The sequence below is a fragment of the Sorex araneus genome, chromosome 2, assembly GCF_027595985.1.
Source record: "Sorex araneus isolate mSorAra2 chromosome 2, mSorAra2.pri, whole genome shotgun sequence".
NCBI lineage: Eukaryota > Metazoa > Chordata > Mammalia > Eulipotyphla > Soricidae > Sorex > Sorex araneus.
In genome coordinates, this window is record NC_073303.1 from 233,711,787 (window position 1) to 233,730,837 (window position 19,051).

At 61.2% G+C, this 19,051-nt stretch overlaps 2 protein-coding genes and 2 non-coding genes across 4 annotated transcripts; all 4 read left to right on the forward strand.

Annotated features, from left to right (window-relative positions):
- Positions 1 to 1,749: 1,749 nt before the first annotated feature.
- TNPO2 (transportin 2) lies at positions 1,750 to 12,552 on the forward strand. Its single transcript, XM_055127676.1, has 25 exons — positions 1,750 to 1,907; positions 3,229 to 3,340; positions 3,802 to 3,877; positions 3,959 to 4,108; positions 4,792 to 4,898; positions 4,998 to 5,131; positions 5,232 to 5,313; positions 5,391 to 5,513; positions 5,593 to 5,711; positions 6,267 to 6,327; positions 6,410 to 6,575; positions 6,670 to 6,822; positions 6,977 to 7,202; positions 7,391 to 7,562; positions 7,747 to 7,833; positions 7,915 to 8,022; positions 8,154 to 8,312; positions 8,763 to 8,850; positions 9,027 to 9,125; positions 9,406 to 9,501; positions 9,735 to 9,810; positions 9,894 to 9,993; positions 10,068 to 10,142; positions 10,235 to 10,336; positions 10,447 to 12,552. The coding sequence occupies exons 2-25, from the start codon at positions 3,242 to 3,244 to the stop codon at positions 10,528 to 10,530; spliced, it is 2,742 nt and encodes a 913-aa protein (XP_054983651.1). The 5' UTR covers positions 1,750 to 1,907; positions 3,229 to 3,241; the 3' UTR covers positions 10,531 to 12,552.
- Positions 7,248 to 7,317, forward strand: LOC129403096 (small nucleolar RNA SNORD41). Its single transcript, XR_008629074.1, has one exon. It is a non-coding gene; the product is annotated as a small nucleolar RNA SNORD41 (small nucleolar RNA).
- LOC129402642 (small nucleolar RNA ZL2) lies at positions 8,885 to 8,959 on the forward strand. Its single transcript, XR_008628752.1, has one exon. It is a non-coding gene; the product is annotated as a small nucleolar RNA ZL2 (small nucleolar RNA).
- A 1,316-nt stretch (positions 12,553 to 13,868) lies between the features above and the next one.
- FBXW9 (F-box and WD repeat domain containing 9) lies at positions 13,869 to 18,879 on the forward strand. The gene is made up of 10 exons (XM_004616790.2): positions 13,869 to 14,319; positions 15,495 to 15,634; positions 15,726 to 15,854; positions 16,304 to 16,416; positions 16,502 to 16,593; positions 17,791 to 17,939; positions 18,023 to 18,136; positions 18,229 to 18,318; positions 18,397 to 18,462; positions 18,536 to 18,879. The coding sequence occupies exons 1-10, from the start codon at positions 13,920 to 13,922 to the stop codon at positions 18,608 to 18,610; spliced, it is 1,368 nt and encodes a 455-aa protein (XP_004616847.2). The 5' UTR covers positions 13,869 to 13,919; the 3' UTR covers positions 18,611 to 18,879.
- Positions 18,880 to 19,051: the final 172 nt, after the last annotated feature.

Genomic DNA, 19,051 nt, shown 5'->3' on the forward strand with positions numbered 1-19,051 from the left:
ACCCCTAGGGAGAGGATGACCATGAGCATCCGAGACCGTAGCAGGTGGCTCCCCGAAAGGCTAGCTCAGGGAAGCTTGAAAGGCCCCCAGAACACTCCACCGGGCCGGGCGGGTAGTATAGCGGAGAGGGTGCATCCCATATGGTGTGACTCAAAACACTACAGGTAGCACCTTCCGCTGAGACTTCCAGCTCAGGTCCAGCCCCTAAATTTCACTTCTTCCTTGGGATCAACACGCTCGGCCAGAGGTCTTTAAACATTACACTCTTTTCTCCTCCCCCCCCTCTCCCAGCACACCGCACAGCACTAGAGGAGCCTCGGAAGGGCCCGGAAGCGCGACAATGCGCGCGCAAAAGGCATGATGGGACTTGTAGTTCCTAGAGAACACTGCGCATGCGTAGATAGAGGCTTTCGCGCCCCGCCCTCCCACGTGGATCTCTAGCTGGGTTTCTGCGGGTCGGCTGGGGTGGAGCTTGCTATGGCTCTTTAAGGTGCTCTTCCCCGGATCTTCGGAGTGGAATTGGGCGCCATCTGACTCTTTACGGACTTGCTAGACCCCAGTGCTGTGCAGGAGGTCTTAGGGGCCTCCTTTTAAGGAATGAAGGGCTCTGAGACTGACGTGGGCAGTGGGCTGAGAAGTCGGCTCCCCCATCTAGAAGTCAGGGCAGAAATGAACGCTGTCTCTTCAGACTCTGCAAAGTTCTGAAAGGGTCAGGGCTGGGTTTTCTTCTGGAATAAGGACTGGTTGATTAAGTAAATATTGCTTTAGGGAGGGGCTGGTTAAAGTGAAAAAAAAAAAAAAGGCCTTGAGCTTCGAGAGGTAGAAACCCACGTTTTCAAGGAACAATAAAAAAATCTGCAGGATCGGATTAACTCAGTTATTGCTAACCCAGCAAACTACTCTTGTAGCTGTTGGCACGTGGGAAAGCAAGCTCCGAGTGGCAAGAGGTAACCCGCCCATGCCTCCCCGCCCGCCTTCCCAGTATCCCCCGCGCCTTCCTCGTCAGCTCTGCTCCACCGGGAACGGAAAAAAGCTGTAGTTAATACTCCAGTGGCAGTTATCAAGTAGAGCTTCCTTCCGGACCCTGGGCACGCTTACCCAGATTTCCTGGGCTGTTCCACTTCAACCCGGTTCGGGTGAAGAATGGGATTAAGCCTTTGGCTCCAGCGTTCATTTTATTCGTTCTTTTAAAAGCTATATACTTGTGAGCTTCCCCCCACCTCCACCTGCCCCACATCTGCCCAGTCAAAATTGCCAAGAGAAGATTGGAAAATAAATCTCGCAAAATGAGTGGAGGCTTTCACAGAAACCTAGCCCATCGGGCGCTCCTTTGTCTCCAGGCGATCAAGTCCACCCCGCGCTCAGCCCCCTCTGCTCTCTCCAGGCGGGCACGTTCTGTACTCAATCCCAAGCATGCTCTGCGACAGGAGGCGGGAGGAGGAGGGAAAAACTGTTAAATTACTCGATGAGGGGGTGATCAGGGAGCACTTGGTCGTGGCCGGTCGGTCCCGGTTCAAGCACCTGCCGAAAGTCACCACGTGCCGCAAACTCCCGGCTCCGGCTTGAGCGGCTGACAGGGAGACGCGGAGGAAACGAGATGCCGGGAGGACCCAGGGGCCAGAGGTGCCCAAAGAGCCGCCAACTCTTAGATCACGTGACTCAAACCCGGCGGGGCTAGGGTCTTCCAGCCGCCGGGCCACGTGCGGCGGCCGCGCCTTCCGATTGGCTGGGCTGGGCCAGTTTGAACGGCGTACGGAAGCCGCCGCAGCTCATCCCCGGCCGCGTTTCCTTTCCTTTCTTTTTTTTTCTTTTTTTTATTTTTTTAATTCCTTCCCTGGCTCCCTCCTTCCGCGCGAGTCTCTGGAGAAGCCGCATCGCCTGGCGCCGCTGCCGCCGCCCGGGCCCGGGTAAGTGGGCCTTCCCGGGGCCAGACCGGCTCGGGTCGACCCGCACGGAGCTACGGGTCTACGCCGCGCGCGGTCTGGGGACGTCGGGGCCGCGCCTGACCGGGGAAGGCCGAGAACCCGGTTGGGCCCGATTTGCCAAAGCATCGGGAACCGGCCGGGGCGGGGGAGGGGGAAAGCCGAGCCGGCCTCGAGGGGGTGGGGCCTCGGATGGGGCCAGGTCCCGGAGCGGCGAGAATCGGGCCAGTGGGGCGGCTGGGGTCGCGCTGGAGGGTGGAGGGTGGAGGAAACGTCCGGGATTGCTCTGGGCCGGACTGGGGGACGCCGCCGGGAGCCCGGGTGTGTGGCGCCTGTTTCGGCGGGGCTTGGAGGGGTCTGGTTGGGGGAGGCCGCGGTGAAAAGTTCGGGGGGCTGGCTGCTCCCTGGGCGGGTGGGGTGGCCGACCCCGGCCTAGACGGCTGTGCTGGGTCCGACTTCGGGGAGTCTCTGGGTTCCGTTGGGGGCTATGCTCCGGGTGGTGGTCGGCCACAGCACCTCGTGCGGGGCGGCGAAACTGCAGAGATGGGACTCGGCGGGGCTTTCCGGCCCGAGGTGCGGTGCGCACCGGGGCTCGCTCGAACTGACTGGGAAGAGCTTGGGGCGATCCGCGCCAGAGCGGCTTAGGACCACTTGGGGGAGAGGACGAAAGGGAAAGCGAGCGGGGCCTTGGCGGGGAGGGCCTTGGAGAGGATCTTTGGGGTTGGGGGGTTGCTTCGGGCCTGACGAAAAGGAATCCCCCAAAGGCTTCCGGCTAGGGCGGGAGGAAACGGGTGTGTGGCCCCGGGCTGGGCGTGGAGGTGTTGGGAGCAAGAGGGACGATCGGGAGCTCCCGGAGACCCCGCACCTGGGCCGGCGCGAGGCAGAAGGCGGCGGGGATGTGGCTGAGCGCGAAGGCTGGGCCTGAGGACTAGGTGGAGCTTCCGGTGGCGCGGCCCGGCGCCTGGGTGGTCTTGGGAAAGCCCGCTTGAATGCGGAGGTGGCCGGGCCTTTAGCTCTAGCTGCTGCACCGGCAACCGAAACCTCGGGGCGGCGGCTCGGCCCCGCCACCGCCGCCTCCGGTCCGCGCGTCCACAGCCCCCCAACCCCGCCCGCGCCGGCGTTCGATCCCCGGACTGCGCTGGCCCGGCCGGCCCAGACCCCACATTTGGGTACAGGCGTGAACCTGCCGTCTCGCCTGGCCGCCGGGGGCATGCTGGGCCCCAGGGAGGGTCAACCTGGGGCTCACGAGGAGACCCCTCCCTCCCCCGGGCCCCAGCGCTGACCCAGGCTCCCAACCCCCTCGCAGCTCGCCTTGCACTATGGACTGGCAGCCCGACGAGCAGGGACTGCAGCAGGTCCTGCAGCTTCTCAAAGACTCGCAGTCGCCCAACACGGCCACGCAGCGCATTGTCCAGGACGCATCCTACCAGCCGGCTTTCCCGAGCCCCCAGCCGCCCTGAAGGCCCGGGAGGCCCCTCGGGCACGCTCAGCAGTGGAGGATGAGGGATTAGAATAGGGGTCTTCTCCGGTGGAAACCGGAAGGGCTTGGAGGTTGGGTTATGTAGATTTCACGCAAATTTAGGTTTCCTTCTTTTCCTGGGGGGATTGAATTTGCCATTTGAGTTAAGGGACTGGGGGTGTTATCAGAGCATCCCGGTGTGCTTGTCTGTCGCACAGAGGCTCTAGGTTCAGGCACCCTCAAACCGAAAGCCATTAAGAGATTAGATTTGGGTCTTCCCAGCACGTTCCCTCTTTCCAGTTGTGATGGTTTGGGAGGGGGGTGGCTGCTGATCCTCACTTGCTCTTAGGACGGGGATAGATGCAGGCTGTGGGTGGGGGTCCCCCACCCGAGTCCTTTAACTCCTTAACGAACTGGCAGAAACTCAAACAACTGAACCAGTTTCCAGATTTCAACAATTACCTGATCTTCGTCCTGACCCGACTCAAGTCGGAAGGTATGCTCTGGGTGCCCCTCGGTGCCGGCCACCCCCGCACTCGTCCAGGCCCCCCCTTAGTGCCCCTCTCTCTCCCCCCAGATGAGCCCACACGATCCCTTAGTGGCCTCATCCTCAAGAACAACGTGAAGGCGCATTACCAGAGCTTCCCACCACCTGTGGCCGACTTCATCAAGCAGGAATGTCTCAACAACATCGGGGACGCATCCTCTCTCATCCGCGCCACCATCGGTGAGGGCCGAGCCTCAGTGGGGAAACTGAGGCACAGCGATGGTCAGATCAGGCCCCCAGTCCCACGCTCCGGAAACCGCCATGCTGGCTCTGGCGGGTGGTACCTATGTGTGCCGAGGGATGCTGGGTCCTGGCTGGACTCTGGCTGGGGTGGCCTCAGGGCACAAGGATGATCCAGCCCAGCCTCCTGACTACCGGCACCAAGGGGTTAGTAGGCTGTTTAGGATCCTGCCCCTCAGGTGCTTTGCTCCCCAGAAACACAGGTGCTTCTCCTTCCTTGCCAGCGCCTTGCTGGCTGACTTGTTTCATGGCCATGCTAAGCTCAGTGCTAGCATGGGGCTCCAGTTCCTTTGAGCACTGCTGGATGTGGCCCCAACACCAGAGAGGAGGCATAAAAGCCCCCTAGAGGGGCCAAAGAGTTCAGTGGGTTCAGTCCCCGGCACCCCATAGGGTCCCCCGAACCTACCAGGAGTGATCCCTGAGCACTGCCAGGTGTGGCCAGCACCTCCCCACCCCAAAAAATAAGAATACTCTAGAGACCACCCCAAGCCTCCACTAACCTCAGACCCTGGCCCCTCTGGAGAGCCGCCTCAGCCCCTGGCCACTTCTGCTCAGGCTTGGTCCCCATGTGTGCGTGGGGCGCCTGCCCAACCTGAGGCCGTGCTCCTTCCCGGACGCCGCAGGTATCCTCATCACCACCATCGCGTCCAAGGGGGAGCTGCAGATGTGGCCGGAGCTGCTGCCTCAGCTCTGTAACTTGCTCAACTCCGAGGACTACAACACGTGCGAGGTGGGAATGGGTTGGGCCGGGGGGGGGGGAACGAGCGGAGAGGGCCCGGGCACAGGGGCACCGAGCCAGCCGCCCACTCCTCCCTGCCCTCGCCCCCAGGGAGCCTTTGGCGCCCTGCAAAAGATCTGCGAGGATTCGTCCGAGCTCCTGGACAGCGATGCCCTCAACCGGCCCCTCAACATCATGATCCCCAAGTTCTTGCAGTTCTTCAAACACTGCAGCCCCAAGATCCGGTGGGTGCACAGCTCTTGGGGCTCCAGAGGGGAGCAGGGGGCAGTGGGGCTGCCAGTGGAGAGCCCCTGGCCCTATGTCCTGTCCGCTGCCCTCCCCCAGGTCTCACGCCATTGCTTGTGTGAACCAGTTCATCATGGACCGGGCCCAGGCGCTGATGGACAACATCGACACCTTTATCGAGGTGGGCTGCAGGGGGCCCTCCAGGGAGTGGGGTGCAGTGAGGGCTTCCTGTGGCCGCTGACCCCGTCCTCCCCACAGCACCTGTTTGCCCTGGCCGTGGATGACGATCCCGAGGTGCGCAAGAACGTGTGCCGGGCGCTGGTGATGCTGCTGGAGGTCCGCATTGACCGGCTCATCCCGCACATGCACAGCATCATCCAGGTGCAGATGGGGGCCGGGCGAGTGGGGGGCCCCCATCCCCTGCCGCCAGCTGGGCCTCAGCGTCTCCCTCCCACCATAGTACATGTTGCAGAGGACCCAGGACCACGACGAGAATGTGGCGCTGGAGGCCTGCGAGTTCTGGCTGACGCTGGCTGAGCAGCCCATCTGCAAAGAGGTCCTGGCTTCCCACCTGGTCCAGTGAGTGCCGGTCCTGCCTGCCCCCACCCTGCCCTGCCCCATCTGGGTAGCTGCTTCTCTTGCCAAGCTCTGAGAGGGCAGCTTGAACAATTTCCAAAGCCAGGAAGTTGGAGGGGGAAATAGGGAAATGACAGCTTCAGATACAGCTGGATCCAGGTGCCCTGTGAAGGGGCCTGGGGGTCTCTAACTGCTTCTGTGTCAGCTTTGTTCTCATAAGAGTTCTGTGTTTGCTTTCTTCTATTATTGGGGCACAGCTGGTGGTTCCCAGGGGGGACTCAATCCTATCTTATGGCTTTGGGGATTATACGGTGCCTAGGGTTGGAATCCCAGTTTCCTGAAGGCGGAGCGTGAGCTCTGGCCCTTTGAGCATCTTTCTAGCCCGGGAGGTTAGTAGTTGGTGCTTGTTGGGTTTTTATTCTGGTTTTCGGCCACATGGACAGATTAGCACCCCCACCCCGACCCATCTCCCAGACAGGCCAGGTTTCCCCAAGCTGCGTCCAGGCTCCGTCCTGGCCCCCTGCTCCTCTGCTCACGCCTCTGCCTCTTGGCCCCCAGGCTCATCCCCATCCTCGTGAATGGCATGAAGTACTCGGAGATCGACATCATCCTGCTGAAGGTGAATAGGGGCTGGGCCCGGGCGTGCAGGAGGGGTGGGTGCATGTGCACAGGCAGTGCTTACGGCGGGCCTGGCCTCCCAGGGTGACGTGGAGGAGGACGAGGCGGTCCCCGACAGCGAGCAAGACATCAAACCGCGCTTTCACAAGTCCCGCACGGTCACATTGCCCCACGAGGCCGAGCGCCCCGACGGCTCCGAGGACGCGGACGATGACGATGATGATGACGCTTTGTCCGACTGGAATCTGAGTGTGTGGCTCGGCCTGGGGCAGGGCGGGAGTGGCGGGGGTTGGGGGGGCCGTGGAGCCCCTCTGAGCTGCCCCCTCCTCTCCCTCCTCCCCAGGGAAGTGCTCGGCAGCCGCCCTGGATGTCCTGGCCAACGTCTTTCGGGAGGAGCTGCTGCCTCACCTGCTCCCGCTGCTCAAGGGCCTGCTCTTCCACCCCGAGTGGGTGGTCAAGGAGTCGGGCATCCTGGTGCTGGGCGCCATCGCAGAGGGTGAGTACCCACAGGCTCCAGCTCCCACCCTTGACCCCCTGCACGGAGCCATAAACATAACTATCCTCTGTCACAGCTGTAGCCCCCAGACCTCAGTTTAGTTTCCCCAGCTGCCGGGCTCAGGCTGTGTGTCCTCGCTGCTCTGCCCCTGCAGGCTGCATGCAGGGCATGGTCCCTTACCTGCCCGAGCTGATCCCACACCTCATCCAGTGCCTGTCCGACAAGAAGGCCCTGGTCCGTTCCATCGCCTGCTGGACGCTGAGCCGCTACGCCCACTGGGTCGTCAGCCAGCCCCCTGACATGCACCTGAAGCCTCTCATGACCGAGCTGCTCAAGCGCATTCTGGATGGCAACAAGAGGGTGCAGGAGGCAGCCTGCAGGTGACCGCACCCCGGCCCCCCACAGCACCCCCACCCCCCGGCCCTCCTGAAGTGATGACACTGTGTGAGCCTGACCTCGCGCTGATTCCTCTTGTATTCGTACTGGCTGATCTGAGGGCGCCTGCTCAGCTCTGCCTCGCCTACCCCTGCTAGAAGTCAGTCCACTGACCGCCCCTCTCGCCCTGCAGTGCTTTTGCCACCCTGGAGGAGGAAGCGTGCACGGAGCTGGTGCCCTACCTCAGCTACATCCTGGACACCCTGGTCTTCGCCTTCGGCAAGTACCAGCACAAGAACCTGCTCATCCTCTACGACGCCATTGGCACCCTGGCTGACTCCGTGGGCCACCACCTCAACCAGCCGGTGAGAGCCGGTGGTGGCCCAGGGTGGGGTCAGTTCTCAGTGTTTTGGGGCCAGGGGTTCCCTGGGCGTGCCCAGAGGGTGGAATATGGGGACTCACAGGCCCCTATCTCCTGGAGCCTTTGGGAGGAGCCCCGAAGGGACCAGCTCAGGACAGCAGGGGCCCCAACACCCTGTCCCCCTGCAGGAATACATTCAGAAGCTGATGCCGCCACTGATCCAGAAGTGGAACGAGCTCAAGGATGAGGACAAGGATCTTTTCCCTCTGCTGGAGGTATGGGGTGCCCAGCCCGCTCCCAGAGCCTGAGCCCCGCGCCCCAGAGCACAGCTCACTGTTCCTGTCCTGCTCTCCCAGTGCTTGTCCTCCGTGGCCACCGCCCTGCAGAGCGGCTTCCTGCCCTACTGCGAGCCCGTCTACCAGCGCTGCGTCACACTGGTGCAGAAGACTCTGGCCCAGGCCATGGTGAGACCCTAGGGCCTGGCCCCAGCCCTTGTGCCAGGCCACACCCCCTTGTCAGGCCCCACCCACCTTTCCTGCCCCTCCCTGGTGCCCCCACTCTGCCCTGTCCCCCTCACCCACCCCTTTGTGGCCAGATGTACACCCAGCACCCGGAGCAGTATGAGGCCCCCGACAAGGACTTCATGATCGTGGCGCTGGACCTGCTCAGCGGCCTGGCCGAGGGCCTGGGCGGCCATGTGGAGCAGCTGGTGGCCCGCAGCAACATCATGACGCTGCTGTTCCAGTGCATGCAGGTAAGCGAGGCGACTTCACACCCCTGTAACTGCGCATGGAATCTCAAGGCTGCTGCCCCAGCCTGCGCCCTCTCCTCTCCGCTCTGGACTATCAGAATGGGTTGCGGTAGGCCCGGAGAAATAGTACAGCAGGGAGGGCGCTTGCCTTGAATACAGCCGATCCCACTGTGGTCCCCAGCCCCTCATACGGTCCCTTGGTCACCTCCAGGAGTGATCCCTGCGCACAGAGCTAGGAGAAGGCCTTTGGGGTGGCAGTGCCAGGGTTGAACATCACTGCCCACACACTGTGCCTGGACACCATGCCATCTCTCTGTACCATCCCCATGCTCTGTGAAGGTGCCTGAATAGGGCAACTTCTCATGCTGTCCCCTCTGCCCCACCCCAAGTTTCGGGTTCGGGGGAAGTTTTGGGGGGAGGTGCCTGCTACCCCAATGCTCTTCTGACCCCTAGGACTCCATGCCTGAGGTCCGGCAGAGTTCCTTCGCACTCCTGGGAGACCTCACCAAAGCCTGCTTCATCCACGTGAAGCCCTGCATCGGTACGGCACCCCACCTCCCCCGGACCCCAGCCTCGGCCCCCGGTGATGAACCCATGACCAGGGACTCCCATGACCGCACCCGGTTGTATTCGTACTGTCTGAGGGGGCCTCCCGGCACTTGCCAAGGAGCGGGCCCCGGTGGGCCCCATTTCTCAGCACCCCTTTCTCCCCCGCAGCCGAGTTCATGCCCATCCTGGGCACCAACCTGAACCCTGAATTCATCTCTGTGTGCAACAACGCCACCTGGGCTATTGGAGAGATTTGCATGCAGATGGGTAAGTGCCCTGCCCTCGGCCCCTATAGGCTGGGAGAAAAGCTGTGATTGGCTCCTCTGGAGCGGTACAGTAGGAGAACAGCTGTGATTGGCTGTTCTCCAGAGAGGCGCGCTAGGAGGCCTGTTCAGATTGGGCCATTCCCTTAATTAGAGCTGGGAAGATCCCAGGCTGGGGCCGAGGGTGAGAGTCCACCCAGAGCCCCACCAGGATTCCAGGGATGCATCTGGCGTGTGGAGGGTGTGCATCTGTCAGGGTTGGTTCTCACTGGTGGGTCCCCCAGGGGCAGAGATGCAGCCGTACGTGCAGATGGTCCTCAACAACCTGGTGGAAATCATAAACCGACCCAACACACCCAAGACGCTTCTTGAGAACACAGGTGAGGGGGTCAGGTAACCTTTTGAAGGGGGTCTGGGGGGAGCTGCCAGCCTGGAGAGACACAGGGACAACTGAGGGGGTGCCCAGACCCCAGCCCGGGCCCAGGTGGCCTGCAGGAGCGCTTCCCCTGGGGTTCCGGGGCGGGGCTGGTGCCTCGAGCAGAGGCCCTGCCACGTACCGTCCCGGGGCCGCTCGGGCTTTCAGGTCGCCTGACGAGTTCCTCTGCCATTCCAGCCATCACCATCGGCCGCCTGGGCTACGTGTGCCCCCAGGAGGTGGCCCCGATGCTGCAGCAGTTCATCCGACCGTGGTATGTGCCTGGCGGGGGCTGCAGTGGTGCGGTGGGCAGGAGGCCCAGAACCCTGCAGGCTGAGGTCCCACCACTCCCCGCAGGTGCACCTCGCTCAGGAATATCCGGGACAACGAGGAGAAGGACTCGGCCTTCCGGGGCATCTGCATGATGATCGGTGTCAACCCAGGGGGCGTCGTGCAGGTGAGGGGTGGGCTGGAGGGGGGTGGCAGGCACCAGGTGCAGGGTGGCCCCTCACCCCTCCTCGGTCCCTGCAGGATTTTATCTTCTTCTGTGACGCTGTTGCCTCCTGGGTGAGCCCGAAGGATGATCTTCGGGACATGTTTTATAAGGTGAGGTGTCCCTGGCCCTCCTGGGGGCAGGGCCTTCTGGGGTGGGGTGGGGGCACCTCATGCTCAGCAGCTCTGTCTGTTCCCCGCCCCAGATTCTCCACGGCTTCAAAGACCAGGTCGGGGAGGAGAATTGGCAGCAGTTCTCAGAGCAGTTCCCGCCACTGCTCAAGGAGAGACTGGCCGCGTTCTATGGGGTCTAGACAGGCTAGCGGGGGGACTACCAGGTAAGGGGGGCCCAGTGGGCGGCTGCAGGGGACCACGGGGTGCGCTCAGGTCCCTGACCTCCCTCCACACTCTCCCACAGGTTTCTGTCTGCGTCGTCGTCAGAGGGGTCTCTAGGGAGCACGCTGCGTTCAGGAGTCGCCGTGCCCTGGCCGAGGGGGGTTAGGGAGGAGAGGGCCCCGCATCCAGACGCGCTCCCCAGCCGTCTCCCTGCCTCGCCTGGCCGGTGCTGGTGGGTAGGTGGAGGGGTCTCCACGCTCATCCGACAAAAGGGAGGGGGGTGGGACTTCCTGGCCGGGGCCCCCGGGCTGTCATCGGGGTCACCTTGGGCACCCCACATCGGGAGGGTGGGCCCAGCCACGTGGGAGGGACGCATCGACATGCCGAGGGGAACCGGCTGAGGGTGAGGCGCGGGGCCAGCAGGCGGGAGGGGGGGGTCCTTGTAGACACGTACACTCACATGTACACACGTGGCCACACGCATGTGTGGGCGCAGCCATCAGCCAGGCTGGGCTAGCTGCCCCCCTATTTTCCCGACTGCATGGAGACAGTAGAATTAGTGAACCCCCTGAGTTAGCCCGTAAGGCCTTTGTAACCTGCAACCTAGAGTTTAAGAAGCTTCTGCTGTTTCGCCGGAATGGGCGGTGAGTGGGGAGGGCTGGGTGGTTTGGGGGTCGGGAGGAAGCGGCCGGCCATCTTGGGCCTCCAGCCAGCACACACACACACACACACACACACACACACACACACACACACACACACACACACACACACACACACACACACACACACACACACACACACACACACACACACACACACACACACACACACACACACACACACACACACACAGACACATACACACAGACACATACACACACGCTTTGGGCCTGCTCCGCACACTTCCTGCCACTGGACAGCCACTGCTGTCCGTGTGCTCCCCTCTGCCCTGGCCGGAAGCGTGGGACCATCAGCTGCGGGGGGGGGGGGCACAGAGCGCCCCTTCTTCCCTGCTGTGCTCCAGCGGCCAGGGCTGTGGAGATTTTCGTCCCAAGAGCGGTGGCTCTCCATCTGAGCAGGCGCGTGAGCAGATGCTTTCTCTGCGCTTCCAGAACGAGAGGGTTGAGGGCCGGCCATGATGGCTGGGGGGAGAGGAGGGGCTCCTGGCTGGGCCCAGACACCCCACCATGGGCCAGTGACGCCAGGGAACTTTCTAGATGGGTGGGGGCCCGCTTAGGGACAGGGCTTCTCAGTTGGCCTGGAACCTGAAAATGGGCCCTGCAATGCCTTTCTTTTTTTTTTTTTTTTTTTCTTTCTTTTTTAAATTTTTATTTCCTGCCCCTCTTCTGCTTTGTTAACTTGCAGGGGGAGGGCTTTGGGGGACTGAAGATGTTTTGCTGGATCCTGGTATCTGGGTGCTGGGCCTCATGCCCATGGGCCCCAGCTCTTCTCGCAGCCAGGATGAGGCCTTGCCTCGAAGCCCAGGGTACTCGCTGCACATTCCATTCACCCAGCAGGGCCCCTCCGCCAGTGGAACTCCAGCAGGTCTCTGGAAGCCATTTGTTTAAAAAAAAAAAAAAAATTTAAAAAAAATTTAAAGAAAAAAATAGAAAAAGCAGGAAAAAAAGTGTTTGTTTGTTTTTTTTTTAAGACCGTTTAATTTGCTGGAAATTCCAGTTCCCTGGAGCACCTGTTGCTGGGGCCTGGCCCGGGCATGTGGCTGGCTGGCAGGTTGGGTTAGATCGGGAACACCCCCACCCAGGATTTGGGGTGAGATCCCCCAGCCGCCATCAGGGAAGGGAGGAGAGCCTGGTTGGATTTGGCTATCTTCCTTCCTTCCTTTTTTCCTTCCTTCCTTTCTTTTTTCTTTCTTTTCTTTCTTTCTTTCTTTCTTTCTTTCTTTCTTTCTTTCTTTCTTTCTTTCTTTCTTTCTTTCTTTCTTTGAAACTATTTAATTTTTTAATTTATTTTTTGGTTGATTTTTGCACAACGAAGTTTCAGCTTCTCCACTTTCTCCCCTGCTCAGGGCTGCGGACCCTGACACGGGCAGCTCTCCCCTCCCCCTTTCCCACGGGCTCCAGGCTCTGTCCACGTGTGACCGTGCTGTGCTGGGGATTGGCGCCCACGTGGCGTGCGGGTCCACTTGTGTAGAACTTTGTTGAGTAAAGATCAGTTTCTTGTGAAACATCCGTCTCCATCTGGCTTCTTGTGGCATTGGCTTGGGGAACAGAGGCAAGGGGGTGGAGGAGCTGGGATTTGGAATCGGTTCAGAAGCCGTGGGTCAGGGAGAGGGGCTGTGGGAGCAGCATTAAGGAGGCACTACTTTGGGTGAGAGTGGGAGGAAACACCTAACAGTGGGTGTTCTTGCTCCTGGCTCTAAGGGCAGGGATTACTCCTGTGGTTCAGGGGACCAAAAACCAAAAGAAAATAGTGCTTGTATCCATAGAAATACAGCTGGGAGCTGGAGAGATAACCCAGGAGTTTAGGCTCTTAACCCCATGAAGTAGACCTTGGTTTGATACCAACACCTCCATATGGCGCCCCCAGCCCCACCCCAACACTTCCAGGACTGAGCATCCCTGAGCATTGTTGGTTGTGTGCCGCCCCCTGCCCCCAACAAGAAATAGAGCTGGGAGCTGGAGAGATGGTCAAAGGATTAGGGACATGCCGGGTCAGCTCCTAGGAGCCACATGCACTGACATGACCAGCCCTCTGGACTTCTGTATGTGGCCCCAAAAGGAGCACCAGAGGACAGTGGTATCAGGGAGAGGGGAAATGGCTTCCCTGGGAAGGAGTCACACTGCAAGTGAGCAAAGGCCATGTGGATGGATGCCAGGAGTTGGGCAGAGGAACAGTTCTGAATTCGCTAGCTTCCTAGCTCAAAAGAGGCTTTTACTGGCTGTTAAAAGACATTGTCTTGCCATTGCACACTGGTCCCTAGGCATGATGGGTGTGCCATCCCCCCCCATGCATAAACAACTTGAAGGAAACAATGATTGTAGGTAATTCCAAGAAACATTAACTACACAGTGTAAGTTTCTGATTCCAGCAAAGGAAACTGGTTTTTGCAACTCTACAAAAGGGTGTAAGTGTTATTTTTACTGGGAGTGGTTGACAGGCACGGAAGGCGGGTGTACCAGTCCTTTTGAGCAATCTTGTATTTGTAAGCCGCCTCCAGAACCCCCTTTTTCAAACTGGCCAGACGCGTTTGGAAGATGCAGGAACTTGGCCAGAGATACAGCTCATGCTGGACGCCCGAGGTCCATCCTCAACGTTGCACGACCTCACCATGGCGTTGACCACGCACCCCTGGGTGTGGCCCAAAAAACAAACAGAAATGCCGGAACTGGTACCAATTGCAGAACTTAAGCCCTTCCGGAAGCAACCACACCGACCAAAACCTTGTCAAGCCTAGTCCCACGTGGGGCCCGCTTCCGGGGTCCGCGCGTGCGTCATCAGACGGCGCCGGAAGTACCCGAGCGCTGCCTAGGAAACGGGACGCGGGGCGCTCCAGCTGACAAGAGTCGGGTTGGCCGCGCCCACCCGGTCGCCATGGAGCTGCCTCCGGGGCCGCGCGAGGTCCCCAACGCCTGGGACGATGACTCGGAAGCGGAGCCGGAGTCCGACCCCGATGCACAGGCCGAGGCTTACGTGGCCCGCGTGCTGGGTCCGCCGAAATGTGAGCCGGAGCCCCCGCGCGTCCCTCCGCGGCCCGCGCCGGCCGCGTTCGCCGGATCCCTGGCTGCGCGCAAAGGACCGGACCCGGGGGTCCCGGGCCTGCTGAGCCTGCCCCCCGAGCTGCTGCTCCAGATCTGCGCCTACCTGGACGCGCGCCTCGTGCTCCACGTCCTGCCGCGCGTGTGTAACACGCTCCGCGACCTCGTGCGCGACCAGGTCACCTGGAGGCTCCGTGCCCAGCGCCGGGTCCGCGCGCGCTACCCGGTGGTGGAAGGTGCGCCCGCCGTGGGCTCGGGGTCGGGCCGGAAGCCGGGCGCCCGGAGACGGAGGGCCTGCCCGCTCCGACTGGGGACGGGAGGTGGGGGAGGCGGTTAGAGGAGTCGCCATAGCTCCCTCACTTCAAGGAGGATGGAGGGGGGGGATCTGGAGGCTCCATTTTCAGAATCTAGAGATGTTCAGATTGAGGGGAGCTAGTGGGATCCAACACCTGTCCCCAGGCTGGGAACTGAAGGGTTGAGCTTTAAGTCTCAGCTTTGGAAATCTGTCTTTGGGGCTCAGGGGAAGCCTAAGAGTCCTCAGGCACTGGTTGGACCCCTTCAGTGGTGGAATATTTCTTTTGTGATGCTCGCTCCTGGTGGTGCTCACAGGACTCTGCAGTGCTGGAGGTGGAACCAGGATCGTGCATGGGGAGCACTTTAAAGCCCATCTCTACACCCTCTCAAACCCTTGAATCTTTTACTTTTTTTTTTTTTTTTGCTGGGGATGTGCATCAGGGCTACCTCAATGGTGCCAGGAATGGAACCCGGGGCCCTGGGCATGCAGGGATGCTGGCCAGCCCTCACCTTGGAATTTGAACCCTGCTGCACAAAGCCTGCAACTCTGAACCTAGAGCCTAGGTTTGGATGGGCGGGTGGGACTCAACCTCTGAACCACGCAAACCAGTTCACTCCGCACCTCCCACCCCCCACCCCCAGTTCTCTGGCCCTCTGGAACTGATCCATTGCTCCTGAATGACTTGATGCTATTCCAGGCCCCTCTTGAACCCCAAATCTGTGTCTCGTGGCTGGCCCCTCTGGTGGCCAGAAATTGGCCTGAGTCACACAGCCTCTTCCGGTGCCCAGCATTGGCAGGAAGCTGTGCTGGAATTCCTAGCTGGAGCCTAGCCCACGGGTTCTGGGGATACTCTTATTGGCTGGTGGGGGGCTCAATGTCCTGAAATCCTAGCTCCCCATTTCTGAAACTGCCTGGGGTGAGTAGCATTGCACGAGACTCGGGGGGTGGGGCAGATGGATAAGTAGGCCCAGTGTGGGAATGAGGGTCTCCTGCAGAGGGGTGCAGGCAAGTTCTCTTCTCTGAGCAGCACATGTGGGGCCTCCATGGAAGCCCCGGGTGGGCTGGGACATGGGTCTCCCCTCACTGCCCCCGGGGGACACTGCTCTGTGCCCCCAGAGGAGGATTTTGACTGGCCGGCCGCCTGCATTGAGCTGGAGCAGCATTTGGCACGCTGGGCCGAGGACGGGCGCTGGGCCGAGTACTTCTGCCTGGCCAACGGCCACATCGCCTCCGTGGACTCGGTGCTGCTCCTTGAGGTGCCCTGGGGGCAGGAGGGGGTGTCCACGGGAGGGGAGCCCCGGGGAACCCTGCCCCCAACTCGCCTCTCTCTCCCCCACACCCCCACAGGGCGGGTCGTTCTGTCTATCGGGCTCCCGAGATCGCAATGTGAACCTGTGGGACCTTCGGCAGCTCGGGGAGGAGCCAGGCCAGGCGCTGGTCAAGGCTCTGGGCTCCCAGCCCCACAGCACCCACAAGGTGAGCGGCCAGCCAGGGCCTGCGCTGGGCCTCGGTGTCTGTCTGTCTAAGGAGTAGCAGGTCAGAAACATCTGCTGCGTCGGCCTCAGGCTGCAGGTCACAGGGCCGCTCCCCGCCTGGGTGTCTGTCTGCTGTCTGGCTGCGACACCCGTGTCCCTCACCCATGGGCTTGAGGGGCAGGGCAGCCGCTGTGGGGATGGATCCTGACCCTGGCATTTAGTTTTTGTGGTTGTGGTTTGGGGAGGGTGCTCCTACTGGGGATTAGGGGGCTGCTGTGCTCCAGCTTGAGAGGTGCCCCCCCACCCCCACCCCCCAGATGCCCTCTTTACCCCACACCTTACATTGGCAGCCCTGGACTCAATTCGAACATTCTGCAGAGCCTGGGGGTGCCCCATGGGAGGCCTCCCTTTAGGGTTCTTGGGCCATGGGGCTCCTGGCTGTCCCCACAGGGCTGGGTTTGGTCGCTGACGTCCTTGGACCACCTCGTGTGCTCGGGCTCCTGGGACAGCACCATGAAGCTCTGGGACATGGATGCCGGCGGGCAGCAGTTCGGCGAGATCAAGTTCGACGGGTCCTGGGCTGGGTGGTGCTGGGGGGCAGACCCCAGCCTGGCCCAGGCCCCAGCCCGGCGGTGTGTGTGTCCCCAGGGGCAAGGCCGCTGTGCTGTGCCTGTCCTACCTGCCTGACATCCTGGTGGCCGGCAGCTATGACAAGAAAGTGTCCGTCTATGATCCCAGAGGTGGGCCGGGGGCCCTGGGGCAGGTGGGGGCCATGGATGCCAATCACTGAGTGGGGCGGGTGGCCCGCAGGCCTGGGTGAGGCAAGGGTGGGTGAGAAAGTACCTCGAGATCGCTTCCTGTTCCCACTGGGGGTGGGGCAGAGGGGCCTACATCAGGGGGGCTGGCAGCAGGCTTAGAATTCTTTAAGAAAGATTTTTCTTTTTTAAGATTAAGTTGACTATTTATTTATTTACTTATTTAGCTTTTTGGGTCACATGTGGTGATGCGCAGGGGTTACTTCTGGCTCTGCACTCAGAAATTATTCCTGGCAGTGCTCAGGGGACCATATGGGATGCTGGGAATTGAACCCGGGTCGGCCCCGTGCAAGGCAAACGCCCTTACCCACTGTGCTATCGCTTCAGCCCCAAGAAAGATTTTTTGAAGGGGTGGGAGAGATAGTACAGTGTGTGCATGTACAGATAGTACATGCTTTTGCCTTGCATATGACCGATGCAGGTTCGAATCCCTGACTTCCCATATGTTTCCCCGGCACTTCCAGGGTGATTCCAGAGCGAGAGCCAGGAGTAAGCCCTAAGAAAGGCAGGGTGTGGCCCCAAATCCAAAATAACAATAATAAAATATATGTATATGTACATAACCCATATATACATATAATTTAATTTTGTGGCCACATCCAACCCCTTGCACTTTGTGGGGCTCACTCCTGACAGGCACTGGGCACCCCTGTGTGGAGCTGGGGAATGAACAGCAGCCTGCTGTGGGCAAGGCAAACGCCTTGGCAGGGGTTAGGACTCATTCCCAGGGGCCTGAGAGCAAGTATCTGGGAGGGCGCCGCCTTACCAGCCAGCCCTGTTGAACCCCTGAGGGTAAACTGAGTATGTCTAGGAGTGATCCCCCACCATGGGTGAGTCCTGAGCACAGCTGGTGTGGCCCCCAAACAAAACAATTCTGACTCCAGCCCCACCCTCTGAGTCATAGGCATCCAAGCCAGCGTGAGCCTCAGTTTCCCCATCTGCTCCCCAGAGATTATCCATGCCCCGGGGGCTGATGGGAGGAGATGGTGCTAAGAACTGGGATGCAAGGGATATGGGATAGGCCTGGTCTCTCCGCGAGGAGGGCCGGACCCTGTCGGGATGGGGGCGGTCAGAGCGGCAGCCCGGGGGTCTCGCAGGGGCCTGACGCCACCTTCCCCGAAGCGAGCCCGGCGCTGCTGCACAGCCAGCGGCTGCACTCGAGCCCGGTGCTGGCCCTGCTGGCCGACGAGCGGCGCATCGTGTCGACCAGTGAGGACCACACGCTGGTGGTGTTCGACCGCCGCAAGCACGGGGTCCTGCAGCGGCTGCAGGTGGGCGCCCCGCGCCGCTGTGATGGGGGCCGCCCAGCCCGGCCGACCCGCCCCCTCACCCGCGCATCCCCTCCCACCCGCAGCTCGACTCGTACCTGCTGTGCCTGTCCTACCTGGAGCCCCAGCTCTGGGCGGGCGACAACCAGGGTGCCCTGCACGTCTTCGCCAACCACCACGGCTGCTTCCAGCACTTCCGGGTGGGCGTGGCCCGGAGCGGGGCGGAATGGTGGGGGAGGCCGGGTCTTCGTTCCTCCTTCATCCCTAACTGTCCCTCCCCTCCCCTCCGCAGTCCTTTGACGTGGGCCATCGCTCTCAGATCACAGGGATCAGACACTCTCTGGGCACCCTGTACACCACGTCCACCGATAAGACCTTCCGGGTAAGGCCCCCCACAGCTGCCCACACCCACCCCAACCACCCCAGGCCTGGGGTACACTGACCTGCCCCTCCCCCTCAGGTCCACTTGCCCACCGACCCCCCCAGGACCATCTGCACCCGCAGCCACGACAACGCGCTGAATGGGGTAAGGCCGCGCCCCGCACCCCACCCACCTGTCCTAGCACCCTGACTGACTCCAGTTCACCCTGTCCTCCCAGATCTGTGCCGATGGCAACCTGGTGGTGGCCGCCTCGGGGGGCCTGTCGCTCGAAGTGTGGCGGCTGCAGGACTGAGAAAGGACACTGGATGCCACCTGCCTCTCTTCTCGGGGGACCATCCCCCACATTGGTGCTCCCTTCCTCTGCCCGCCCCACAGGCCTAGGGCAAAAGGACTCCAGGCCACATGCCTGGGAGGGCCCTTGGGCTGGTCCCTGTGCCACAGGAGGGCAGAGAATGGCCAGCCCTCCCAGGGGGCTGCACACCCCTGCCCCACGCCCTACTTTGGTTATGGATTCCCCAGGCTCTCTTGAACAGGAAGGAGAAATAAACGGTTGTATTGTTGCCCAAACCTTTGTGAGTGTGTGGTCACCCCGTGGAACCAGGATGGGGGCCATCCCTATTCCCCACTGGGGATTGAGAGGAGGCGCCTGCGGTTGGAGTGCCTGCTGGCTTGGGGGGCTCAGTATGCCAAGCCGGGGCAGTTGTGCCCTCCTGTGGGGGTTCCCTGCTGTGTG